The following is a 21868-nucleotide window of genomic DNA, read 5'->3' on the forward strand; positions in this document are numbered from 1 at the left end:
TCAAGTCTACTTGAAAAGCATTAACATGACAGAACACTGTCATGTTAATGCTTTTATCAGAGGACGTTAGTAAGTCCTTTACACATGGAAACATAAATATTCAGACTGGAACTTGCAATTCTAATCAAACTTCAGACCAAGTGCTATATTGGTAGTAGTAAATGAGGAAAGGGTTGCCTTCTTTGCTGTGTGTGGTACAAACTTGTGTGGAAGCCTTTATAGGTAACTGAAACTTCCATATTTTCTGGAATTTTACATTCACTTACAGAATAAGAGGATAGGAGTTCCCTGAGTCTATACCCATGTTTGCCACAATACAAAATTTGGAGAAGGGATTCAATGGAACCTTATAGGCATACGTCTTTCCTAGATTCCTAGTACTCGTCATATCTGAACAAAGCAGTGGCCCTTTATTTATAAATAAGTGCCCTTTATTTGTAAAAGTTATCCCCATAGAAATCCACATGCAACGGATTGTATGGAGGCAGAGATTTTTTTTTCTATATAAACTTTTCTCAAACTGCTCTGAAAACTAATATATGGAGGATAAAGACCAGTATGAATGTCTGAATTTAATGCATATAATCTAAGCTTACTGACAGACTATCCAAAGAAGGAAGAGAGTAACCCGTAAGAAGGAACACACATATTTTGTAGGGTGGTTTTTGCGGAGTACAATGGACACAGTTGGTACCTCCCCACAGTCCACAGCAACTGCTATCGTTTTTATCTCCAAAAGCAGGCTGGCATTGAAAACAAGGTCAGGTGATGATGAAGGGTATATCAATTGAGGAACACGGTCTACATGGTCTATTTATTTGGAAAATAATCATATCTTCATGTTAAAAAAACAAAAAACAAACAAACCTCCTTTTGTTCATTCAGTATTTAAACTCCTACACAAACAACTGTGACGGATAAAATTATGGTACTTATTTCATATTTCTCACCAAAAGAAAATTTTCTGAATGCCAAACAAAACTATCGGAGAAAGAGTATAAAATTTGCAGGAAGAAATTATTTTTTCACTCAGTGCAAAATTATCTGTTGTCAGTGTTTCATGATACTGAAGAGACCAAAATTAAAAGTAAGTCCAAAAATAGGATAGAAGGAAGATAGGTCAATCATTATTTAATCTGAATATTACTCTGATCCTGATCTGAATATTACAGAGAGGGAATCTCTGAATTACTCATTGCCAGAAACGGGAATATTTAGGGCATTGTCAGAGACAAACTCTGCTTGCTTTCTTCCTGTGTTTTTCCCCAAGCATTCAAGATTAGTTTATTGACGATGGAGCTGGATAGATACTTGGTTTGACCCACTGAGAGAGTCTTTCCATTAGTATGTACCTTTGGCAATAACTTACAGAATGTCACAGAACAGGATCTTAAAGAATAAGAAAGCTACAAACCTCTGACGTAGCTGGAATTTAAGTCTTTGCTTTTATTCTGTTATCCACTGTTCCATCTTCAGTCCATAGATTCTGCTATGCTTTGGGAATTCCACAGTAGAGACATAAAACTGGAGAAACAGAAAATGTATAATGTGTCTGTCATCAGTATGTAAAAACAAGGAAACCTAGCATCTAAACATCTCAAGATGATGGGTATTTTGTAAACCTCTGGTGGATTCTGGTTCCTAACAGTGAGTTAATGTGTGGTGAACACAGTAGAATTCCCAGAGGAATAAGTTTTCAAGGAACTCTAGCTGAAGTGTACGTTAGCATACACAAATCTTCTGTGGTGTATGTACGCAATGCTATCTGAAGCATGGATCATAAAGTATGGATCATGAAGTTTCTCAGAAATGTTGAGAATAAAAGCATAGCTAGTGGTGTATGGCATAAATGTTTACTTTTTAAATTGAAAACATCTATAGAAGCATACCTACTTTCAAATGCAAATCTGCAGTATCTGCCTTCATTGAAACTGTTAAAGCATTTAACTAAAACATTTACAGTCACTTTCAAGGCTATCAAATTTATCTATGACTATTCAATGTACCCTTCATGCACAGTGGAGGTTATCCACATCTGCTTTGTTTTCGCGAGTCATAAAATCATAATAAAATACATTAAGAAGTAATAAAAATACACTAATTTGTTGCAACAAAAGTCAGAATGAAACAAGTTTTATGGGATTAAGAAAAATTATTAGGCAGAAATCTTACATAATAAACTGATCATTTGTGCTTTGTATAGAATTGGAAGCGAGCAAGGAAGAAACATTTTTTTTATCCTTGTATGGAAACCTATAAATCTATATATAGGATATAAATTGGCCTGCTGTTCCTTCATGTTTGAGAATACTAATACAGCAAGCGAGTTTATAGGATGCTATGAATTTACCAGTTAGCTCATCTGATTGCCAAAATAAATTAAGTGCTTGATCAAAACAATCATGGGTGTACCTAAATCATACCAAAACCTCCATTTAAGCTTTTCCATTTCAAACATTGAATGATTTAAACTACTTGTAAAAACAGTTGAATTTCTATTTCTGTGTTCCCATTTCTGCCGTTCTCTCTTGTGTGTCCTATTGTTTCCTAACATCACACACAATGTAGTAAAGTTGATAGAGATCTCAGAAACATGTAAGTTGTTTTAAGTTCTATAAAAAAAGCAAACCAGATAGACAAAAGAATCTGTTTCACTATCTTGTCTGAAGGAAAACATGCAATGAGCATGTGCTTATTAAACACTACTTGGTTTTTCTTACATATGGCCCAGTTCCAGGAAAAGCTTCAGTTAGAACTCATCTCTCTCAGATTTTAAACACGAGATACTTTATAGGATATCAGGCTTCAGTAGTATATAGTATTCAAAGAACATACTTCTTGATTGCATCAATGTGGCTTGCACTGAGAATATAATTTCTGAGGCTAACGTAGTAATTCTTCAACGTTATCAAAACATTTGTGATACCAGTTAAATAATTTTCACAATATTTTCCTTGGTCATGCAAGTATTATATTTATGTTTCACCACTTCCCTCTATATTCTAGTGGGTGCAAAATCATAGAAATATAAAATCATACGTTGAAAGAATGCATGTGTTGAAAGAGTAGATGATCTTTGTTTCTTGTTTGCAGTCTAAATAATGTTTCAGACAGTAGCAAGTCTTTTCTGGATTTAGCAGTTAGGTTGGATACAATTTGAGATTCTGATGCCTAAAATTCATGTATCTGCACTTGGTACTTGTACTCATATTATATTAAATGAAGTCTAGTTGATATGGTCAATGGAGTACAAAGGGTTGTTTGGCTGTCCAGACACTTGAAGCCTAGATATGGGTGCCTATGCCATTTTGGGTTTTCCCTGGCTTCCCAGAAGACTGTGGGTTTTCTATGTTTTTTACTTTACATCTGCCAACACCATCTAGCTGTCTCATAGTTACGAGACCATCCCAAAACATGGCTTCCAAATCCAGTTCTGTGTCTACATTGAGATGATTGATTATCTTATGGAATTTTCTTGACTTAGAGAGTGATCTAGTTGCCTAACGATAAAAATCTAATACTACTTGAGACAGTCTAGAATATCCAATATATCTTCATAAGGCAGTCAGATTAACATAAGGCCTGTGGGAAATCTATAACTCTTGGATTGTCAGCTGGAGCTCTGACCAGATACTTGGCAATTACAAACATGATACGAGGCACCCACATATAAGCAGTTAACTTCCTCAGAATCCGCGTTGACTGTAAAGAGAGTTTAGATTCCTAGCATGCTTGCAGTCACTATATGACACCCACATTTGAATGTCTCCATTTTAAAACAAGTCCCAAACTTTATGTCTAGGCTGCTAAATTAAGAAATGGAGAGCATTTCCAGACAACAAAGCTCACTGAATGATTTATATTGCTAGATGTACCTGTATAGATGTAGATGAACTTGTTAGATCTGATCTGGTGTGGTTTCGACATGTGCCACCTAATATTTCCCAAACAACTCCAATTTATCTCTGATAGATATTTCTTATTATTATCAGATGACCTAGAAGACATTCAGAGTTTCAGAGAAGACATTTGTGTTTCAAAGACTTAGATTCAAAATTATTGATGAATGCTAGCTGTTCATTTTCAAGCCCTTCCAAGGCTTGAAAATACGGCTGGCCCCAAATCTCTCTCTGTCAACAGTTGTTTAAAGCAGCAGATACAAGGTAGAAAAAGAGCTAAAACTGTGGTTTCCTTATGTAGCCTGGAAATCATGATGCTAAAATCATTTAAAAACCCCACAGATTATTAGAAAACCATGTGGGATTACATGTCAGATTATACATTGAAAGAGTTTTGTGTCTTTCAGATATTACCCTGCATATTTTAAATAGCTATTCAAATGCATAAGATCCCTCTAAGTTAGTTAAGTTAGCTCTGTCTCTTCACACAGCCCATTAGTTCATTACAACAGAAGTGAAAATAAAATGAACTCAGGCCTGACTTCAGCTTATATTTATTTCACACTTCAAGAATGCATTTAATTCACATAATTATTGCTGTAAAAGAAATGCCTTATTTCTTCTCTTTATTACAGACCACTGATTATGAACATTCTTAACTTATTATTAGAAAGGATATTTCAGACTTCTCATGAATTGTTAGTCTTGATAAAAATAAAGAGTGAGTGCCAGCTCCAATTTAAGACTGCCACTGCACATTTCTAAAAGTAACATGCAAACCTAATGTGTTGAGATGGTGCTATGTGAAGATTTGGTAACAATGGGCAACAAATAATTAACCACGGTGTACGAAAATAAAGTAGAAATTTAACTTGACAATCAGAGCAATCTGTAGGTTTTCAGACAGCTAAGTCCTCTGTATGGTTTTCTGTATAACTACATATAAACTTATTATCTAGAGGTTTTGCCATAATATGAAGATGATTATTTTACTTAATGACAATACTGTCTTTGATACTTTGCAACTACAAATTTGTGGGGAGATTATTGATAAATTGTAATACTAAGTGGGAATCAAAATATCATTTAGTTGAAATTAAAAAAAAATACAACTATACTTTTATATTACTTGATCAATATTTTCCAGGTTATTAGATTTTCTTTTGAAAGTATGGACAATTTAATATAAGCAAAAAACATTTTAGAATAAATAGAAAACAATAATTTGAACTACCATGACTATGAAATGCAAATTGCCTTCAAAAATGTCTTTTTAAAAATTCTCTTTCAGGGACGAAGCTGTGAGCTTAATTACAATGATTGCCTTATACAGTCCTGCTCCACTGGGTTTCTTTGCATTGATGGAATAAACAATATCACCTGTTTACCTACTATTCCCCAAAGCAAGAAAACTGAAATGGCTGAAGTGTTTCCTACTGAGATTTTAGATAATGACCTTCCAACAGCCCTAGCTGTGTCTGTGGAACTTCCGTCTAAACTTACTACCCCTGATTTTCATGCGGAAGAGATGTCCCAAGGTAAGAAGAATAAGCTTCTCAGTCATATATTTATCAAACTTCTTACCTTACTAGTGCTTTCTAAATTATTGGAATATTTGAAGTGTATCAGTTTTCATCTTCATGTTGTTTTCTACTTCTATACTACCTTCTGTTCTTGTAATTTAATCCACTGTCCTTTCATAATGACATGTTTAAACATAATTGGAAAATTACAATTTTCTCTCAAGAATATTTTTCCCCAGCATCTTTCACATCTAGCAAGGAAAACTACACTTAGCTTGGTTTTCAGTCTGCTTTGCGAGAGTGTAAAATCTCATGTGCGTCATATCGTGTTCATCTCTGTCTGACCCTAATGACAATCTGTCCATCTTCCTATCAAAGTAATTTGCCTTACTCCTCAGGGACTTTGGTTTTCCATTCCAAGTTCACATCTTTTCTCAGTGCTTCCTCTTCTGTGCATCCAGATGTTTTTCACTAGAAATGTCTGCAACTAGGCTCTCAACACATCTGCCATTCTGACTGGTTTTAGTGATTTTGGGGGGGAACACAAAAAATTGTCTGCATTCTTTCTTTTTAAATATCTCAGGGCTATAGTAATAGAAGTGCAACATCTTATTTTGAAGGTTGTATCTTCATTGTCACCTGTTCATTTAACTAAAGCTAGTATTATACATCTAGCATGTGTGTAATGCTGTCTTTACAGTTAGATTCAGAATTTTTGCCTATCTAGTCTTTCAGAGTATTTATTGTTTAATATATCAGCCAATACCTGTTTTTATTTGGGTGAGTTTTAATAAACATTTGATTTGTGTACAGACTAGTATTTTAGGGATATACCTACGGTGTTTTGTTTTTGTTTTTTTTTTGTATGTGTGTGTTTCTGTTGTGTTGTTTTTTTTTGGTTGGTTGTCTTCTTAACAGGTAATACTCCTTCATGTAGGTAATGAGACTGAAAGAAATGCAGTTATTAATGCAGTTACATCTGTACCTCTTCCAAAATACCATGTCAGCTAGTTTGCTGATGTCCTTTATGGATAAGATATGTAACTCATTCATTTTATATTGATTCCCAGCAGCAGTTGGATTTAGAAAATTTAATACTTCTGTTCTGAGCGCTGCCATTTGTTCTGGTGCTGGCCCTCATACAGAATATGAGTAATGGGAGGATTTGCATTTACTCAGCTCTTGAGGTCACTAAAACTGCTTCTGTGCTTGTATTAAAAATATGATTTTATATGCTTTTATTAAAAATACGATTTTCTATGCTTTTATTAAAAGTATGGTTTTTCTGTGCTTTCATTAAAAATATGAATTAAAGAGTTGTATTTGCTATATAATATCTTGCTAAGACTGAATGATTTTTGGTGGTCATGTAATTTGCTGCAGACTCAGTCCAGAGCCAGAGTTGCTCCTTTTTTTTTTTTTTTTTTTTTTTTTCCTTAACATTTTTATCATTGAAGGTCTTAAAAAGGCATATATTTTCAGCTGAGGGATACTTCTGACCACTAATTTGGCAAAACCGAGCTATCGACTAGGAGGACTCAGTGCCACTGGAGAGTCTTCAAGTGTTTAGGATAGCAATCTCAACAGATGTTCCCTCTTCACACTTTCTTAGTTCTGCTGTTCAGGTCTCAGTAAAAATAAAGACTGGTATCGCAGTAGTACATGGCTACAGATTAAAGATCAGTACTTCCTTCCCAGCATAATTATGATGCAATCTCATTTATCTCTAGTTAATAACACTTTCTGTTTTCCCTACACAAGCCTCATCATTAGAGCAGCACCAGACTGTTGTTTTATCTGCCTTAGACATGAGTTCAGTAATTAGTAGCATACCAGGGGCTGAAATAGAATTAAATAGTGAGTCAGTGCTCTCCCATGGTTTACAGTTTACAACTGCTTCTGTAAGTGCAGCTTCAGTTCTCTCTAGGTTGCCTCAAAAGGGTCCTGAAGAACTGTCAGATCTTTGTAGGTTCAGAAGAACAGTGGAGATTACCAAGTCCTTCAAAAATTTCCTATTCCCCTACTAAGATATATATTTATAAACACATACCTCTTCTTATTTCATTGGTTATTCATGAAACTCAAATGCAAACATCTCTTCCTAGTGAGTCTGCTAATCTGCTAATACTTTTTCATCCATCAACCAGAGACTTGCAAACATTAAACCACAGTCTGCTGATTCTTTAAGTGAATTAAGCCAGATACGTGCAACATGTTCTATGGCTAGAATAAAACCCTCTGATGTATTCCCAGACCAAGTTCTGCGCAGCAAACAGTCTCCATTTTATGAGACATTTTGGATGAACTCAGCAATATTAAACAGCTGCTATGCACTAGTGGGATCTACTGCTACTACTTCTGGGTATTCATTTTCTTCATCTAGCACAATAGCATAATCAGTGGAGTTCACAGAACTGTCATCCTTGCATCCCACCACAGAAAATACACGCACCAATAGGACTGTCTGTTCTGTCTTTGTATTCACAAGAATCACATACACTATTCCAATTCATACTGTCTCTTTTTCCTTCCCAGACCATCTCTTTAGAATCAACATTTTCAGCACTTACATCCTTTAAAAAGATAAACATCAACTTGACAAAAAGATTAACTACTATCAAGCAGCTGACAACAGAGGAAATTTAACAATTACTGAAGTCAAAGCTCTATGATCCAGTTATGGAGCTCTGTTCCTTGTTAAGTCTTTCTTAGAGGCACAGCCAAGTAGTGTATGTATTTCAAGAACTAATTTTAACCCACATAATAAATAGTAGCTCTGAGTTCAAAACAAATCTAATAATAAAATCAGGAGATTCTAAAAATATTTTCAAAAACAAACTAGCAAGTGCTCTTGATTTGTATCTTTTGATTGTAGAAGCTTTATTTATAGACTTAGTTGCTGAATACTCTGATAAGTTCTCATTATTGAAATCTTGTACTAATGAGTTATCTTACTCAGTTTTATCTGCACAAACCCTATCTGCAAATGTAAAGTCATAAAATGTTAGTGACAAAGCATTTATCTTCTCACACCAGTTATCTTGCTTTCAGTTCTCCCTTAGAAGATGTTAGCAACACCACTGGAACACATGGGCCGAGCAGACACTGCTGCTTTACATCCTAAGGAACTTCTCTTGGACTTTAAAACTCCTTTACCCAGACTTCACTGTATATCTGCAGTGGGTTCTGTTTCTGGCCCTTTTCAGCTGATGTTTTCTCTTCGGTTTCTCTTTCTGTTCAGACAACTTTTTTGAGGTGGTGGGGTGTTTTTAACAAAGATAAAAGTGTCCGTCAGGGTTGCCAGATGCTTGAAAGGGATTTATTTTAATCTGGCAGCAGCTTGTTCAATGGATATCACACCTGCTACTGTACCTGGCACAGATGGTTGTTCTTCATGCTCTGCCATATACACTGCTAGATCAATATAGAATCAGGCTGGAGGCTGCTGTAATGCTGGCAGGCAATCAGCAACTAAACAGTTTCACTTCATTACAGTAAACTTTTCAGAATTTTGGGTGTAATTTTCATTAGACTTCCATATAAATTCAGGAGGTATCTCTATGGTTACAGTATATGAGTGTTATTATTAACATGTTTAATTTTAGAGGAAAAAAATGCATTTTAATTTCTTTAAAGGGTCTATTTTTTAAATATGATATAATTAAATAACCACATCTGATTCCAAGATGGGAGACAGACGATGGCTATGTTTTTTGAAGATGGATAGTACTTTTGTAAGAGCATTACAACTCATTCAGAAAGAATACCAGGAATTAAAAGAACACACAAAATCCTGTGAATTCTAGAATTAAATATTAGGGAACATTGATTGGTTTTGACTGTGTTTCATTCTGTACTTCTATAAAAATACATGCTACAAAACGAATACATGCCAAGGAGAAGTTTTTGACTTCTTGTTTTTTTTGATTTCAGTATTTGCTTGCTGATTTATTTAGGGAGAAAAAAATGGTTTGTATCATTGATTTCAATCCCTTGAAAAACTTAAAAGGAGTTCTTGATTATGAATGTATGAAGAGGTGCCAAAAGAACAGTTCTTTTCCCTGTGAGTGCTTGCCTGGGCAGATTTAATTCTCAGTGTGCATACATAAGTAAACATCAAATTCTTTTTTTTCCCCTTTATTCTTTGATACCCTCAGAGTGAAGTAATTTGTATGGATTAAGCCACACACTTCCCGGTCGTTTCTTTCAATTCCTCTGACTTGTTTGGCACCAAGTGAACTCTTTGGGGCCCATATTAATACTACTTATTTGCTTGTATAACATCAAGACATATAAAAGTTGCCTGGATCATAAAATTGCATACCACAGTTGAGCTGACCATCCACTTCCTCTTTGAAAAACATTAGGAGGCCCAAATACACCAAAAATTACACACACTTTTCTTTCACCTTGTCTGTAACAGCAAAAGAGATATTTTTCTTCTAGACCTTCCTCTTACAGAGATTGCATGAGAAAGCAGAAGGAGTCTTTAGAGGTCACTTCCCAAGCGGAATACTGCTTGGGAATTACAGGAGACTGGTATCACTTGCCATAATTCCAGTATCCACGTGTTCAAAAGACACAAACACAGATAAGTTCTGAGGTATGTGGAAGCAGTCCGTAAAAGGCAGGATCTTTCATCTTACTTTGCATGGCTAGATCTCATCTTTTCTTTTTTTTTTTCCTTTTTTTTTTTTTTTTTTTCCACAGCAAGTTTTAAGAGAGCTTAAAGTAGCAGGGGCCTCTAGAAAAGGGCTATGAGAGATGTGATCTGTTTGGCAGAAAACATATCCTTTGCTCCAATCTCCAGGTATGCATTTCAACTACCAGACCATTGCTTGCAGAAAATAATGCTTTGGGGAAAAAAAAAAAAATGTTCTGAGAAGGATCTGTGTTCATAGGGAAAACAACAACAACAAACTCTTATGGGATTCAAGGGAATGATCAAAGTTCTTTATCACAGAGAAGTTTCTCGTAATACTCTTCAAAGTTCTGTATGCATGCTTATCCGTATGCAAAATATGACTACATTTATATTGATGTGAATACTGTCTTGATCACAATTGTAATAGCAGGAAAGTTTCCACCTGAGTTTTGAAAGCTCTTCAACACAAAGATATTCAAAGAAATTTTCTTCATAGGTTGTTTCCACAGGTGTGGCTTTGAACACTCAGACCCCATGAAGAAAACATGGCAGTTTTGGAATCTTTGCAGTTATGGAATCTTATGCAGTTACTGTAGTTCACTACAAAGTGCTGCTGTTAATGCAGACACCAGGGAACTGACCACATTTCAAGAGCATCTAAGCCAGCATGTATCTCCCCTTGAGCAACACTTCTCATACTGTAAGTTTAGGGAAAAAAAAAAATGAAGCACTGTTTTGGAAGCTGGACTACATATCCCACTGTTTAACTAACCTCAAAACATGCAATAAATTACAGGAGTCACAAGAAATATGTTACCCATTTATCCACTGTCTTTCTGTAGGACTGATGGAGGCTCCTGATTATTTGCTCTTCATAATATAATATGTATAGAAATCATTTTAGATTCCAGGACTGTTTTGTGCATAAGAACAATTCAATACTGCAGAAGAATTCAACTTATTCAAAATCAAGATCGTCCAAAGCTATCACAGGGCCTACACCCTGAGCTTTATAGCCATGTAGTTTTCCATGATTCTCCTGTGTTCAAAAATGATTGAGATATATATTTATTTAGTAGCCAAGTATGGTTATAACCATCGCACTCTGTGAAATTATTCTTTTCTTACATGGACAGAACAACATCTACATGCTTGCTAGAATAGCTCTCTCAACATTTCTACCTATAAATATTGACAGCAAATGCTTCCAATCTCAAATGGCAGTTACATGTATGAATCCTTGAGACCTCTTTTCACATAAATAGTCTATGACTCCTTGACATGCAGAATGCTCTTGATCTTTCCCAGAAATCTTAAATCCAAAGATAATCCACATGGAAAAGTATGTATTGGTATATCTAGATATCTCCACCTACTGTGTAAAACATTTTTGTGAATGTGTATCTGTGGATGTGTATTTTAAGTCTTTGTATAATGCAGTACAACATCAGTAGATGGCAAAACACTTCAAAAAGATGACCAGTACTATTATTACCACTTCAAAGCTGACAAAAATGAAACACAATGAAATAATAGTAATAAAAATACTAAAAACACTGAGTATTCTGTCAGTAACAGAACTGAAAACTCAGTTGTGATTTCTTAGCCCTAGCTGAGTACTCCAACAAATGTGTAATGCTATGCTGTTCTAACAGAGAAGATAATCCTTAATTGTCCTTGTCTACAGTGTATTCATTCCACAGTCCATCTTTCAACCTTCAGAATTCACTTCAGCAAACAGTTCTTAAATACTTACTACTAGTTGTTATAAGTGGCACCTTTCAGAGTAGGGTTATTCATCACTATTCATATCTGACACAGACCAAAAGGAGAATTATCAGTAGATATCCAACTGAGGCTGAAATGGTCACTACAGAACAAAAATTGTACATATATTTGTATATTACAAAGCTTATTCAACAGTGGCAAGGTACACCTGATTTTAATTGGAAGATACACTTTGTTACACACTATTTACTACTCACAGTCACTAAATGAAAGCCATTATATAGTACATAGAGACTACATAAGGAACTGTGTTAGGTGACATTACATCAAAGAAACCCTCCCGTTGAGTCACAAGGGTCAGAGTGGACACTTAAGTTTCTAAACAACTTGAGTGGGAGAGGTAAGGAGCCTTGGTGCAGCTGAATCTGCTCCTAGTCCCAGGCTTGGTCAACAGTTTATGACTAAAGGATCATATGCATTACATGAATCCTTAATGCTGCTTAACTGAGATTTTAGCATGATCACAAAGCACCATTCGAGCACACTGGCATGCTGTCACTCTCCCAATCCCCTTACTGACTACCTGTGATGACAAGGCTCCTCGCACTCTGTACAAGTTGTCTGGGCCATCCCTGCCCACGGGGAGGTCCTGGTGTGCCACTCACAGCCGTGTCAGGAGAGCCCAAAGGGCTCTTGGGCTGCTCACTATTTACAGGGTAACATGAACGGCCTATGGGCACATTTGCATACCGATGTTAGTTTCTCCCAAATTTGGCGCAAGTTGCACTTTCTTCCAAATTCTTGCAGCCCTTGGCTGTGTGTCCTCTGTCTTCTCAGGTTCCAGGATAGAGCTGGCATGGCTGGTTGTACCCATCACAGCTGCCCACGATGGTTAGCTGCTTAGGCCTGATGCTCTGCTTAACCAGGGGGTGAGGAGGAGTACACTGTCAAAGTATAAAGCTACATATGCAAGTTATATATATTGTGTAGACACATACCCTATTATATATAAAATGTAAAATACGCTTACAAACACACTGAGACATGTCTGTACACATACACATTCTGTACCCCTGATATAGACAGACATGTTCTATACTACCCATATGAACTGTTTATAGTTTAGTCACATTAAAAAATATTTTGTTCCTTTTGAAAATACTGGCTTTTACCTCACATCATTGAATAGTTAATTCTCAGATCAATAATTCTTCATATTCATCTCACTAACATGCTATATCTGTAAAGTAAGCAATGCTTCTGTGTTCTAAACATTGTGTAGATATTAAAAACAAGTAAACTTTCAATATTTGTTAATGTCATACTTTCAAATCTGTTACTTGGTCTGTCATAACTTAATGCAGAATGATCAGGAAATGAGAGAAAGGGAATGTGTGGCTAACTTTCAAAGCAGGGTCAGTTTTTGGTATGAATCCCTTATGATCTAATTAAAATGATGATAGTGGGGAAAATGATAATGCAGGTATAGTCTATTACAATGAAACCTGGAAGAGAAATTTCAGAAAGTATAGAAAAAATAAATTTAAGTCATCTGCAAAAATATCACAATCAAATATGCATAAATTCCACAATATTAGAGCATCTGTGGCCCATTTATAAGAAAATGAGATTGTGGAAGTGTGAAATAAGTGTTTTGTATGTTGCAGTATAGAAGAACTTTAAACAAGTAAATGAATGACAAATCACACACTGTAAGGTTTGTCTATCCTAATGTATGCGTTCCAATAAACCTTTTGGTATTGAATCATACATACTATTAAAAATATTCACTCTGTATCTGAAGAGCATACAGCTGGTGTTGATCAGGTGTGGGGTATTTGAGTCTTCATAAAAAGTGAGGTTAAATGTCTACTACTGTAATAATTTAGTTTCTGACTATGTAGAAATCCTTCACATTTTCATTAATTTTATTATGTACTCTGAGTAAGAGGAAAATAAGCTTGATTAAGCCAGTCTGTTAAATTAGGTCACCTCACTTTCATTTCAGGAATATTTTACTAACAACAACAAAAGATTTATAGTTATAAATGCCAGAGTTTTACCTATGATGGGTGAAATTTCCCTTATAGGTTGACCAAGCCTGACAGCTGTGTTCTGCCTTTTAATCATCAAAAAATGTTCCAGTAATACTTAAACATTGTCTTGACTTTCTATTGTCCTTCTACATAGAGGTTCCTTTTGCCTGATATTCCTAGGACAATGTTAGCTTGCAGCAGAGAGCATTGTGATACTGGGAAAAAAAGGTTGTGGCATACATGCCAATGACAGCAGATTTCAAGTGCCAGGAATACAGAAGCCACCTTGAGAACCGTGTCAATGATAGTCAGCAGCTCCTGTCACTCAGAGTTTCAAAGCCAGTGGGATCTAGGAGCAGATCTATGGCCTGGGACTGATCGACTGTTTTTTTTTTCACAGTAACTCACAATTCTGTGGTAAGGTTCCTGCTGTATTTATATAGGTTCAGCTTGCAGATTTTTGGACCAGCAGAACTATAAAGCATTTGTGCCTACATTCATGAGCATGGTCAAGAATATAGGCAAGAGTGATATTCTGATATCTTAAAATTTCACTTGTGCTATTAGTTCTGAGAGTCTAAAAAGACTACGTTTAATTTTCTTTACAGAACAGCAAATAAAAGATATGAGGAGTTGCATGCAGCTGGCGTTTTGCATATAAATTTTAGAGCAGTTAGTGTAATTACTGAATTTCCTTATGCTTTGCTTTTAGCCCATATGTTGAATATATTCAAAATAAATCATAACAATCAATTTCTGTAGTTTAAAATGATAGCAAAAGTTATGGAGTGAAGAGACCCTAAGAACTTGTCTAAGTCTACTAAGTAAGTTTAGTAAGAATTTCTCTCATTATTTATTAGAACAACCTATTAGTTTGTATAATATGAGCTGCATCCCAAATGCTGAGGTTGCTCTTCAAAGGTACTGTTACATGCCCTGGAGATAAGCAGACCTTAGGGATGATCTGGCAGCATTCAGGAAGTAGAAACAGTGCCAATTCCTGCAGCTGAGTGGCAGAAGTAAAGCTGTTAAAAGATGGAGCTCTGGTAACAGCCACTGGGACCTGAACCAAAGAGGGGACCACAATAGGAGGGATGCACTATTGGATTCATGTACAAGGTCTGTAATTATGTGCTGATAAACATTGCTCAAACATAGCTACCTGCATTTAGATTCTATTGCATAATGACTGGAAAATAAGTATTACATTTACCCTTTCTCTAAGGCTGGAGGATAAAAAACATCAAGGATAGATGAGGTATGATTTTCCTTGCAAATAATAACTCTGAGCAAACTTAACCTGTATTTAAGTTTAAGTAATGAGAACTCTCAGACTTCATCCTGCTAAGAAAACATAATCAATAGATAAGGGAAAATAATTGTTTTCTTGAACTGGTGCATCTCAGAAACATTATCTGTTGATTGAGATCTGTACCTAATGTGGACATTGCACTGAGGCAGAGGAAGCGTTGGCCAAACATCATGCATAAGTCTCAGATTTGTTTTAAAATCACATCATATTTCTGTAGAAGTAAAGAGGGTAGCATTATTTTGAAAATAAATTAAAAAATGCTGCAAATTTCTGTGATACATGCTTTCAAGTGAAGAAGTTATGTGTTGGGGAGGGTGGACAAGGAGGGTGAGGTAGAAGAGAGGGGGACCACGTAGGTTCAGGAGAGGATAAGCTGAAGTGTGTGCACTGTGAGGTAACAGTGCATCAAAATCAGGCAGGAAAACTGGTCAGGAATGTGCGAGTATTCAGGATGGCAAGTTTAGGAATGAGCCCTGAAATGGTACAACAGGTTATTGGCCCTTCCCAAATTTCCCTCAGTTTCAGTAGAAACGTTAATTCTAAAAGCCTCCACCATTGTCCTGCTGGAAGCAAGAAGCAATATCTCATGAATAAAGTGGCAGTCCTCCTAGAGAGGTTGGGTCATGTAGGCTCACTATTTTACTCTTTCAGTGTATCTAATTTTAACAGGTTTGTAGAGTTGTGAGCAAGGGTGGGTTATGCACCTCAGACCTCTGACCAGGGGGTTCGTCTTGTTTCAAGTACACAGTAAATCGTTATGTACAATTATGGGAAACATAAAATGACTTCATAAGCCAATCCTATTTTTTCCTCTGATGTCACATGGGTCACTTTCTCATAAAGACTGAACTGATTACTCAATACTCTTGAGATGATTATGCCTGATTAACAGTATGTTGCTCTGTGGCTTGACTTGGCCTGGCCAGCAATTTGTCGTGCATAACTATTCTTTATTTTCATCTTAAAATTAAAGATGATGCAACATGTTTTTCCCTATTAGTAAGTACACAGTACGGAGCTGGACCAAATTCTTTCTAGCGTGTGTTGTCTCAGATCTGCCTCAGACATGCTTTGAGTACTTTTGTGTGCCTCCTTCCTAGCATCGGCAGGGTATGTGTAACTACACAGTTGGTAATGAACCCCAGTCGTTATGTGAAGATGTAACAGGATAGGTGAAAAGGTGTTGGAACAATACCTTTTCTGCATACCTGACTAGGTCAAGAATATACCAGAGGAAAAACATTTCACCCTTCTTATTGGCTGGAATTTACTGCTCCACAACTCGAGGTTGTAACCTATGACTTTGGGGTACTATTTTCTATATTTGGGGAAAAAATGATTTAGCCTCTCTTGGCATAGCTTACTGTTGAGGCTCTTTTGTTCCCCCAAGGTGGGCAGATGCTAAGTAATCCTTAGTTAGAGAATGTTAGAGAACATTTTATTGTTGTCATATATTCCAAATACCAAAGAAACTCTGCAGACTTATCGAATTCAGTTGTATCTATCACAAGAAGTTACTGTATTAGTAGTTCTAATAATAATGTAAAAAATAATTTAAGAATAATAATCACGTTTAGCCCTTTTTAGTGTTCAGAATGTATTGAGTATCACAATAAATGAGTCTGAAAGCTTGGAAGGCAAAAAAAAAAACAAGGTACTCACTGTAGGAATATGAGTTTAAGGTCTAGAGTTTCTTTCATGATAGGAGTGGGAATGAAAGAAGCAGAATAGAAACAGGAGTTCTCTTCCCATGTAGCACTTCTCCCAGTGCAGCACTATGTCTCTAAAACCATGAGTATGTACTTTCTTGGTCAAAGTACTTCCAGTTTCTCTAGTTTTCATAGTTTTCAATCTGAATATTCAAATACTGATGTTCTTCTCCTAACTTGGAAGGTTAACTGATTATTGGCATTTATCAACGTGTATAGATTTTTTCCTTAATAGTTGGAGACTACTGAAAGTTCCTAATATATATACATGCATATATATATTTTTTTTCTTGTCACAGTTTTTTCAGGCTTATGATCTCTTAGACCTGCTAAGAAAAAGATGGAGGTTAACATGTGCAGTGTAACAGCACACTTAACAACGTACTTAACTTACAGTAAGAATATTTATTTCAATGAAAAAACTCAGAATAGTATCTTGAAGGAAAATTTAAAACACTCATTATCTTAATTATCTTCTGTGGATCTGATTTTGAAAATTAAATCTTAAAACGACTGTGGGACATGGAACAGTGTAACAGATTTTCCTTTTTCCTTTAAAAAAAAAATCTACAGATACCATCCTCACTTACATCCTCACTTTAATCTTTTTAGAGATGGTTTCCGTGGTAACATTAATATTTTATGCATGCAGCCACATCATATTTGTGTAAGGGTGGGAATACTGGAAAAAAAAGTTTAAAGATCGTTGTACTTCAAGTTAGGATAGCAAAGTATGAAATATGCATCTTTACCTTCAGTATCGTGCATATATCACAGCTATTTCTGAAGAGGATGGAATTCTACTTAATGAAAATTTTCAGTAAATTATTTTGGCTATATTTATCTCTGTAAATATTATTAAAACTTAATAACAGTTCTTTTGTTGGTGAGAGGAAGTGAATTGCTGTTATATATTAACAGCTCTCGGGGGGAGGTGGAATTTAAAACACAAAGGACAAGCAGAATTACTGGTGGTAGGGAAGGTAATACACTGGTTTTCTTTTTCTGTGACAATGGTTTTATCCATGTGTAGACATAATTGGATAGCAGTCATTTCTGAAAACATAGCATTGGAACTTGAGATTGGAGTGACTTCCCCTTTCCCAGGACGAAGTATTTTTTGCTGTGGAACTTTAATCTCTGTGTCTTTCAAAGTCCTCACTGTGTCAGTGAAGACAAAACTTCAGCAAAGCTTTTCTGGGGGGCAGTGGGGTGGCGAAGGGACAGATAAGCCTGGAGGATAAAATCTGTTTCCAGAGTTACTGAGCTTTGTAGTGAAGATGAAGTGCAGCCTAGGCTCCATCGTCGTTCCATAAAGAGTCTGAGGATGAGCGTGCTGCGGGGAAGAGGGAGAATTCTCACCAGCAGGTCTGTAGTAGAAACACTCTACAGAGAAGCAGAGTCCTCATTAACCCCAGCTGTGTCATGAAGAGACATGAGCTCTCTCCCTCCTTATGAGAAAAACTTGGGTGTGGAATCACTGGTAATGCTTATCTCATGAGGTTTCTGCTGTGGACTTCTATCAAAAACTGCACTGTGGATTCAGCCAGGAAGAATGGCAACGGGTGTAGGGAGATCAGTATTTTCATTAATGTACTGGTTTTGTCACAGCCTACTTTAAAGGTTTCAGACTGTCTAGAAAATGTATGAGGAACATAGACACCCAACAGAGAGCTCTGGATCTCTGGGGACAGAGGAAGTATCAGACACACAAATTACGTTTCAGATCTCCTTAGAAATCACAGACTGCCAAGGAGGTTAGATAGAAGTCCTTTTAGTGTATCACTTTGATTCTTTTAACCTGAATTACTTTGGAGGCAACTGTGCTTTCTTGCTTTCTAAAGGTGCTGTACCATGTGCATTTAGATCTTGCAAATGCAAAGAAACGCTAAAAGAATAAGTTGCTATTAAGAACAAAGGAGCACAATGCACAAACGGTGAGATTTGGGTGAATGAAAGTTCCTAGTTAATCTTATGCAGTCTTCTCAAGGTTATCTGGGTATACAAATGGATTGTTGTGTTAAAAATGTAAGGACATTTTAAATTTTTTATACTCCAGTGTCTGAAAGAATATAGAAGCCTAATCATTGACCTAGTTAGTAATCTTTTGTGAATTTAGATATGTAATAAAAGATTAATAAAACAATGAGCTCAGTAATGAAACCTCGGTTTAGTTTTTACATTTCAGTATAGAAAATGAGATATTGATCTTAAACATTCTTTTAAAAATTAACATCAGTTTTGCACTTCCTAAAGCATGACGGCTGCATCTTCATTTGATTAGAGGGTAAGAACTATCCAGTCAACTTTTTTTTTTTTAAATTGAAGAAAGCAAAAAAAAAATACAACTTGCTAAATGTTTTTGATTCTAAAGGGCATGTTTCAAACTTCATATTATACAATTCTTCAGAAGTTCCTTTGAAAGTTACCCTCAGAACCAGGATTTTGGTTCTTCTGGAGCCTGTGGCTTCCACAAGCCCTTTTCGTATAGATAGGTAGATTTCAGAACTTTGTAAAGAACTCATTATATTCAAATCTGAAAGACAGTCGTAGGCTTTAGGGTGATCAGACTGCCTCTAACCTGACAGACATGGATACCCTTGGATCTACTTGGGAGATATGTGTGGAAGACAGAGGATTGCAATGGCTTTGGACAATATTATCCAGATGCTGATACTTTTTTTCCTTCATCTTTAGCCATCTGTTTTCTCACAGGGTATTCTGTCCCAGTTTTCTCCCTGCTATCACTTAATTAAGCTCTCCACCCCTGTATTCTCTTTGCTGCACAGATTGCTGAAAATGTAAGATTTTCTGTGTACTTGGCTCGTCTGTGTGAGGTAGTGATCAGGAATGGAAATGTTGCTGTCTCAAGGAAAGCCTTGGGAATTAAGGTACAAATCTTCATAATGATACTGAGCATTTGTGTAATGGAAACTTTACAAACTTTGCACATATTCCAGGGTGCAACCTCACCTTTCCCCAGAAGTGGACTATAGAAAGCCCTCATTGTGCATAGGAGTACTTCGGGGGCATTCTGTGGGAAGGAACATGAGCACTGTGTATTTCTGAGTGTTCATGACAGCTCATTACAAGACTCAGTATTATTGCAGCTACAGCTAGCAGCTGGTTAAGACACAAGCTTATCTTTATCTTGATTCATGTTGGAGGCTTGCAGAAAATAATGGAAGCCAATGATATTATTACTTATAAGCAATACTCAAGGAAGAGTGGATGACAAGTCTGCTAATCTGAAAATATTAAATGTCTCTGATATTTAGAGTGAGTTTGGGCAATGCCTGACATGAAAGGTGATTTGTTTTCTGCTTCCTTGAGGTATGGCCGGGTTTTTGAAAACTTAAGGTTTGCACATGCTTCATGGACTCTTCATTTGTAACTGCACTCTGCGATTGTCATAAATGACTGTGTCACTGTACCACTCTGAAATGGTACACCTCTAGATGTTAGGCATTCCCACCGTTGTAGCTGATTGTATATCAGGTTATATACCCATATATCTCTGCATGACTCCACAGTATTTGGAAAAGGAAGAATCACTACTAGTTTAGCCACCCTTACTGCAGCTTTTCTAGCTGTGTCCGTATGGCCTCCAGTAAACAGCATTTGTATGCTGACTTAATTTCTGTTAATTTGGTTATAGTAGAGCTTCTTTTGGGTTCTAAGACATCTACTTTAGTAAATGGATTCTAGTATTTTGTAATTTTGGTCAAATTCCAATTCAAACTGAGTTTTAATTTAAAAGGAGAGAGAAACAAAGAACTTCATTAGTATGATTAGAAGTGGGCTGCATTTACTACGCTTACTTATTCCTTTATTTGTATTAAAAATACAAGAAAAAGGGGAGAAAAATTGATGGGATTTCATTTATTTTTCCACACCATACTTTAAAGTGGATATAATTTTTACTGTACCTAATTCTTAAGTTATTTCTATCTAAGATGTGTGTCTTATTTTTTTTTCTTCTAGTAATCATCTGCCTTTTTATTCTTCTTTTTTTTTTTTTTTTTTTCTAACCTCAGATGCACAAAGGAAATAGAGTGCTTGTCAGCAATACTGTGGTGCTGAGTTATAATTCTGACCACCTCTAAAATGGTGAACTATTAATTCAGATGTTGCTTCTCTTTCTCTCAGAGCTTTTATTTAAGACTACTAGAGAGCCATCATGTTGAAAGATAGCTTCCTGTTGAAGACTGGAAAATAGAGCCAAGTTGTTTAATACTGACTCATCCCAAGTTCCTCAGATATGGGAGATTTTTTTCACTGTCACCTCATGGGATTTCTTTTTTTCACATTGAATAGACTATCTCAAGGTCAAGTAGAGAACTATTAAACTCTTATTTATCTTCTCTTTAATTAAAGACAGTAGCTTCAGGAATTGTTTAAAATAATGCACTATGACAAAAACTTGGCAAAACCTCAGAATTTACACTCGTATGGGGTCAGTAGCCCAGGAGATGAACTGCAGTAGCTCACATAAATATGAATGTAGGAATGGCTGGGTTAGAAAATAAAACCTTAAGTTTTTATTCCTTTGTTTTAATATCTACTGTAGTAAGACCATTATGATTCACCTCAAGAAATTACTCACATTAACAGTGTGCTATATGTATTAAAACTGCCAACTTCTTCTTCAGAGAAAAAACAGCCTGAATACTGCAGCCACAGAGTAAAATGAGGATTGTGCCTGCACTGTGAAAAAAAATATATAATAAGCACTTCAGTATAAGAAGTTTTCATTATGTCACCTCTTGGTGATACTAAATTGACTTGAGAAAATGCATATTCAAGAAATAAAGGAGGCAAATTAGAGTTTTGAACACTAGCCTTCCTTGGGCATTGGAAAACATAAGTGTCCTGAGTTCATCTGAGGCAGCCTGTTTACTCAAAGAAAGCTCTGGAGCTCTGTCTTTTGATGGAATATGCTTCTGTTTGACTATCTTGTATTCATCTATGTAGCTTCACAATGTAAATTTGCTTGCAGGCATTCTAAAAATATTT

The 21868-nt window shown here is 36.0% G+C and overlaps 1 protein-coding gene across 1 annotated transcript in view; it reads left to right on the top strand.

Moving 5' to 3' along the window:
- Positions 1-21868, top strand: part of EYS (eyes shut homolog) — a gene marked incomplete at both ends in the record, with an annotated part of 718966 nt that overhangs the window by 341614 nt on the left and 355484 nt on the right. The window contains one exon of the mRNA XM_084285295.1: positions 5191-5437. Within this exon, the coding sequence (XP_084141421.1) occupies positions 5191-5437 (247 nt within the window). The remainder of the gene's footprint in view (positions 1-5190; positions 5438-21868) is intronic.

This window comes from Netta rufina (assembly GCF_964035555.1).
Source record: "Netta rufina genome assembly, chromosome: 3".
Taxonomy (NCBI): domain Eukaryota; kingdom Metazoa; phylum Chordata; class Aves; order Anseriformes; family Anatidae; genus Netta; species Netta rufina.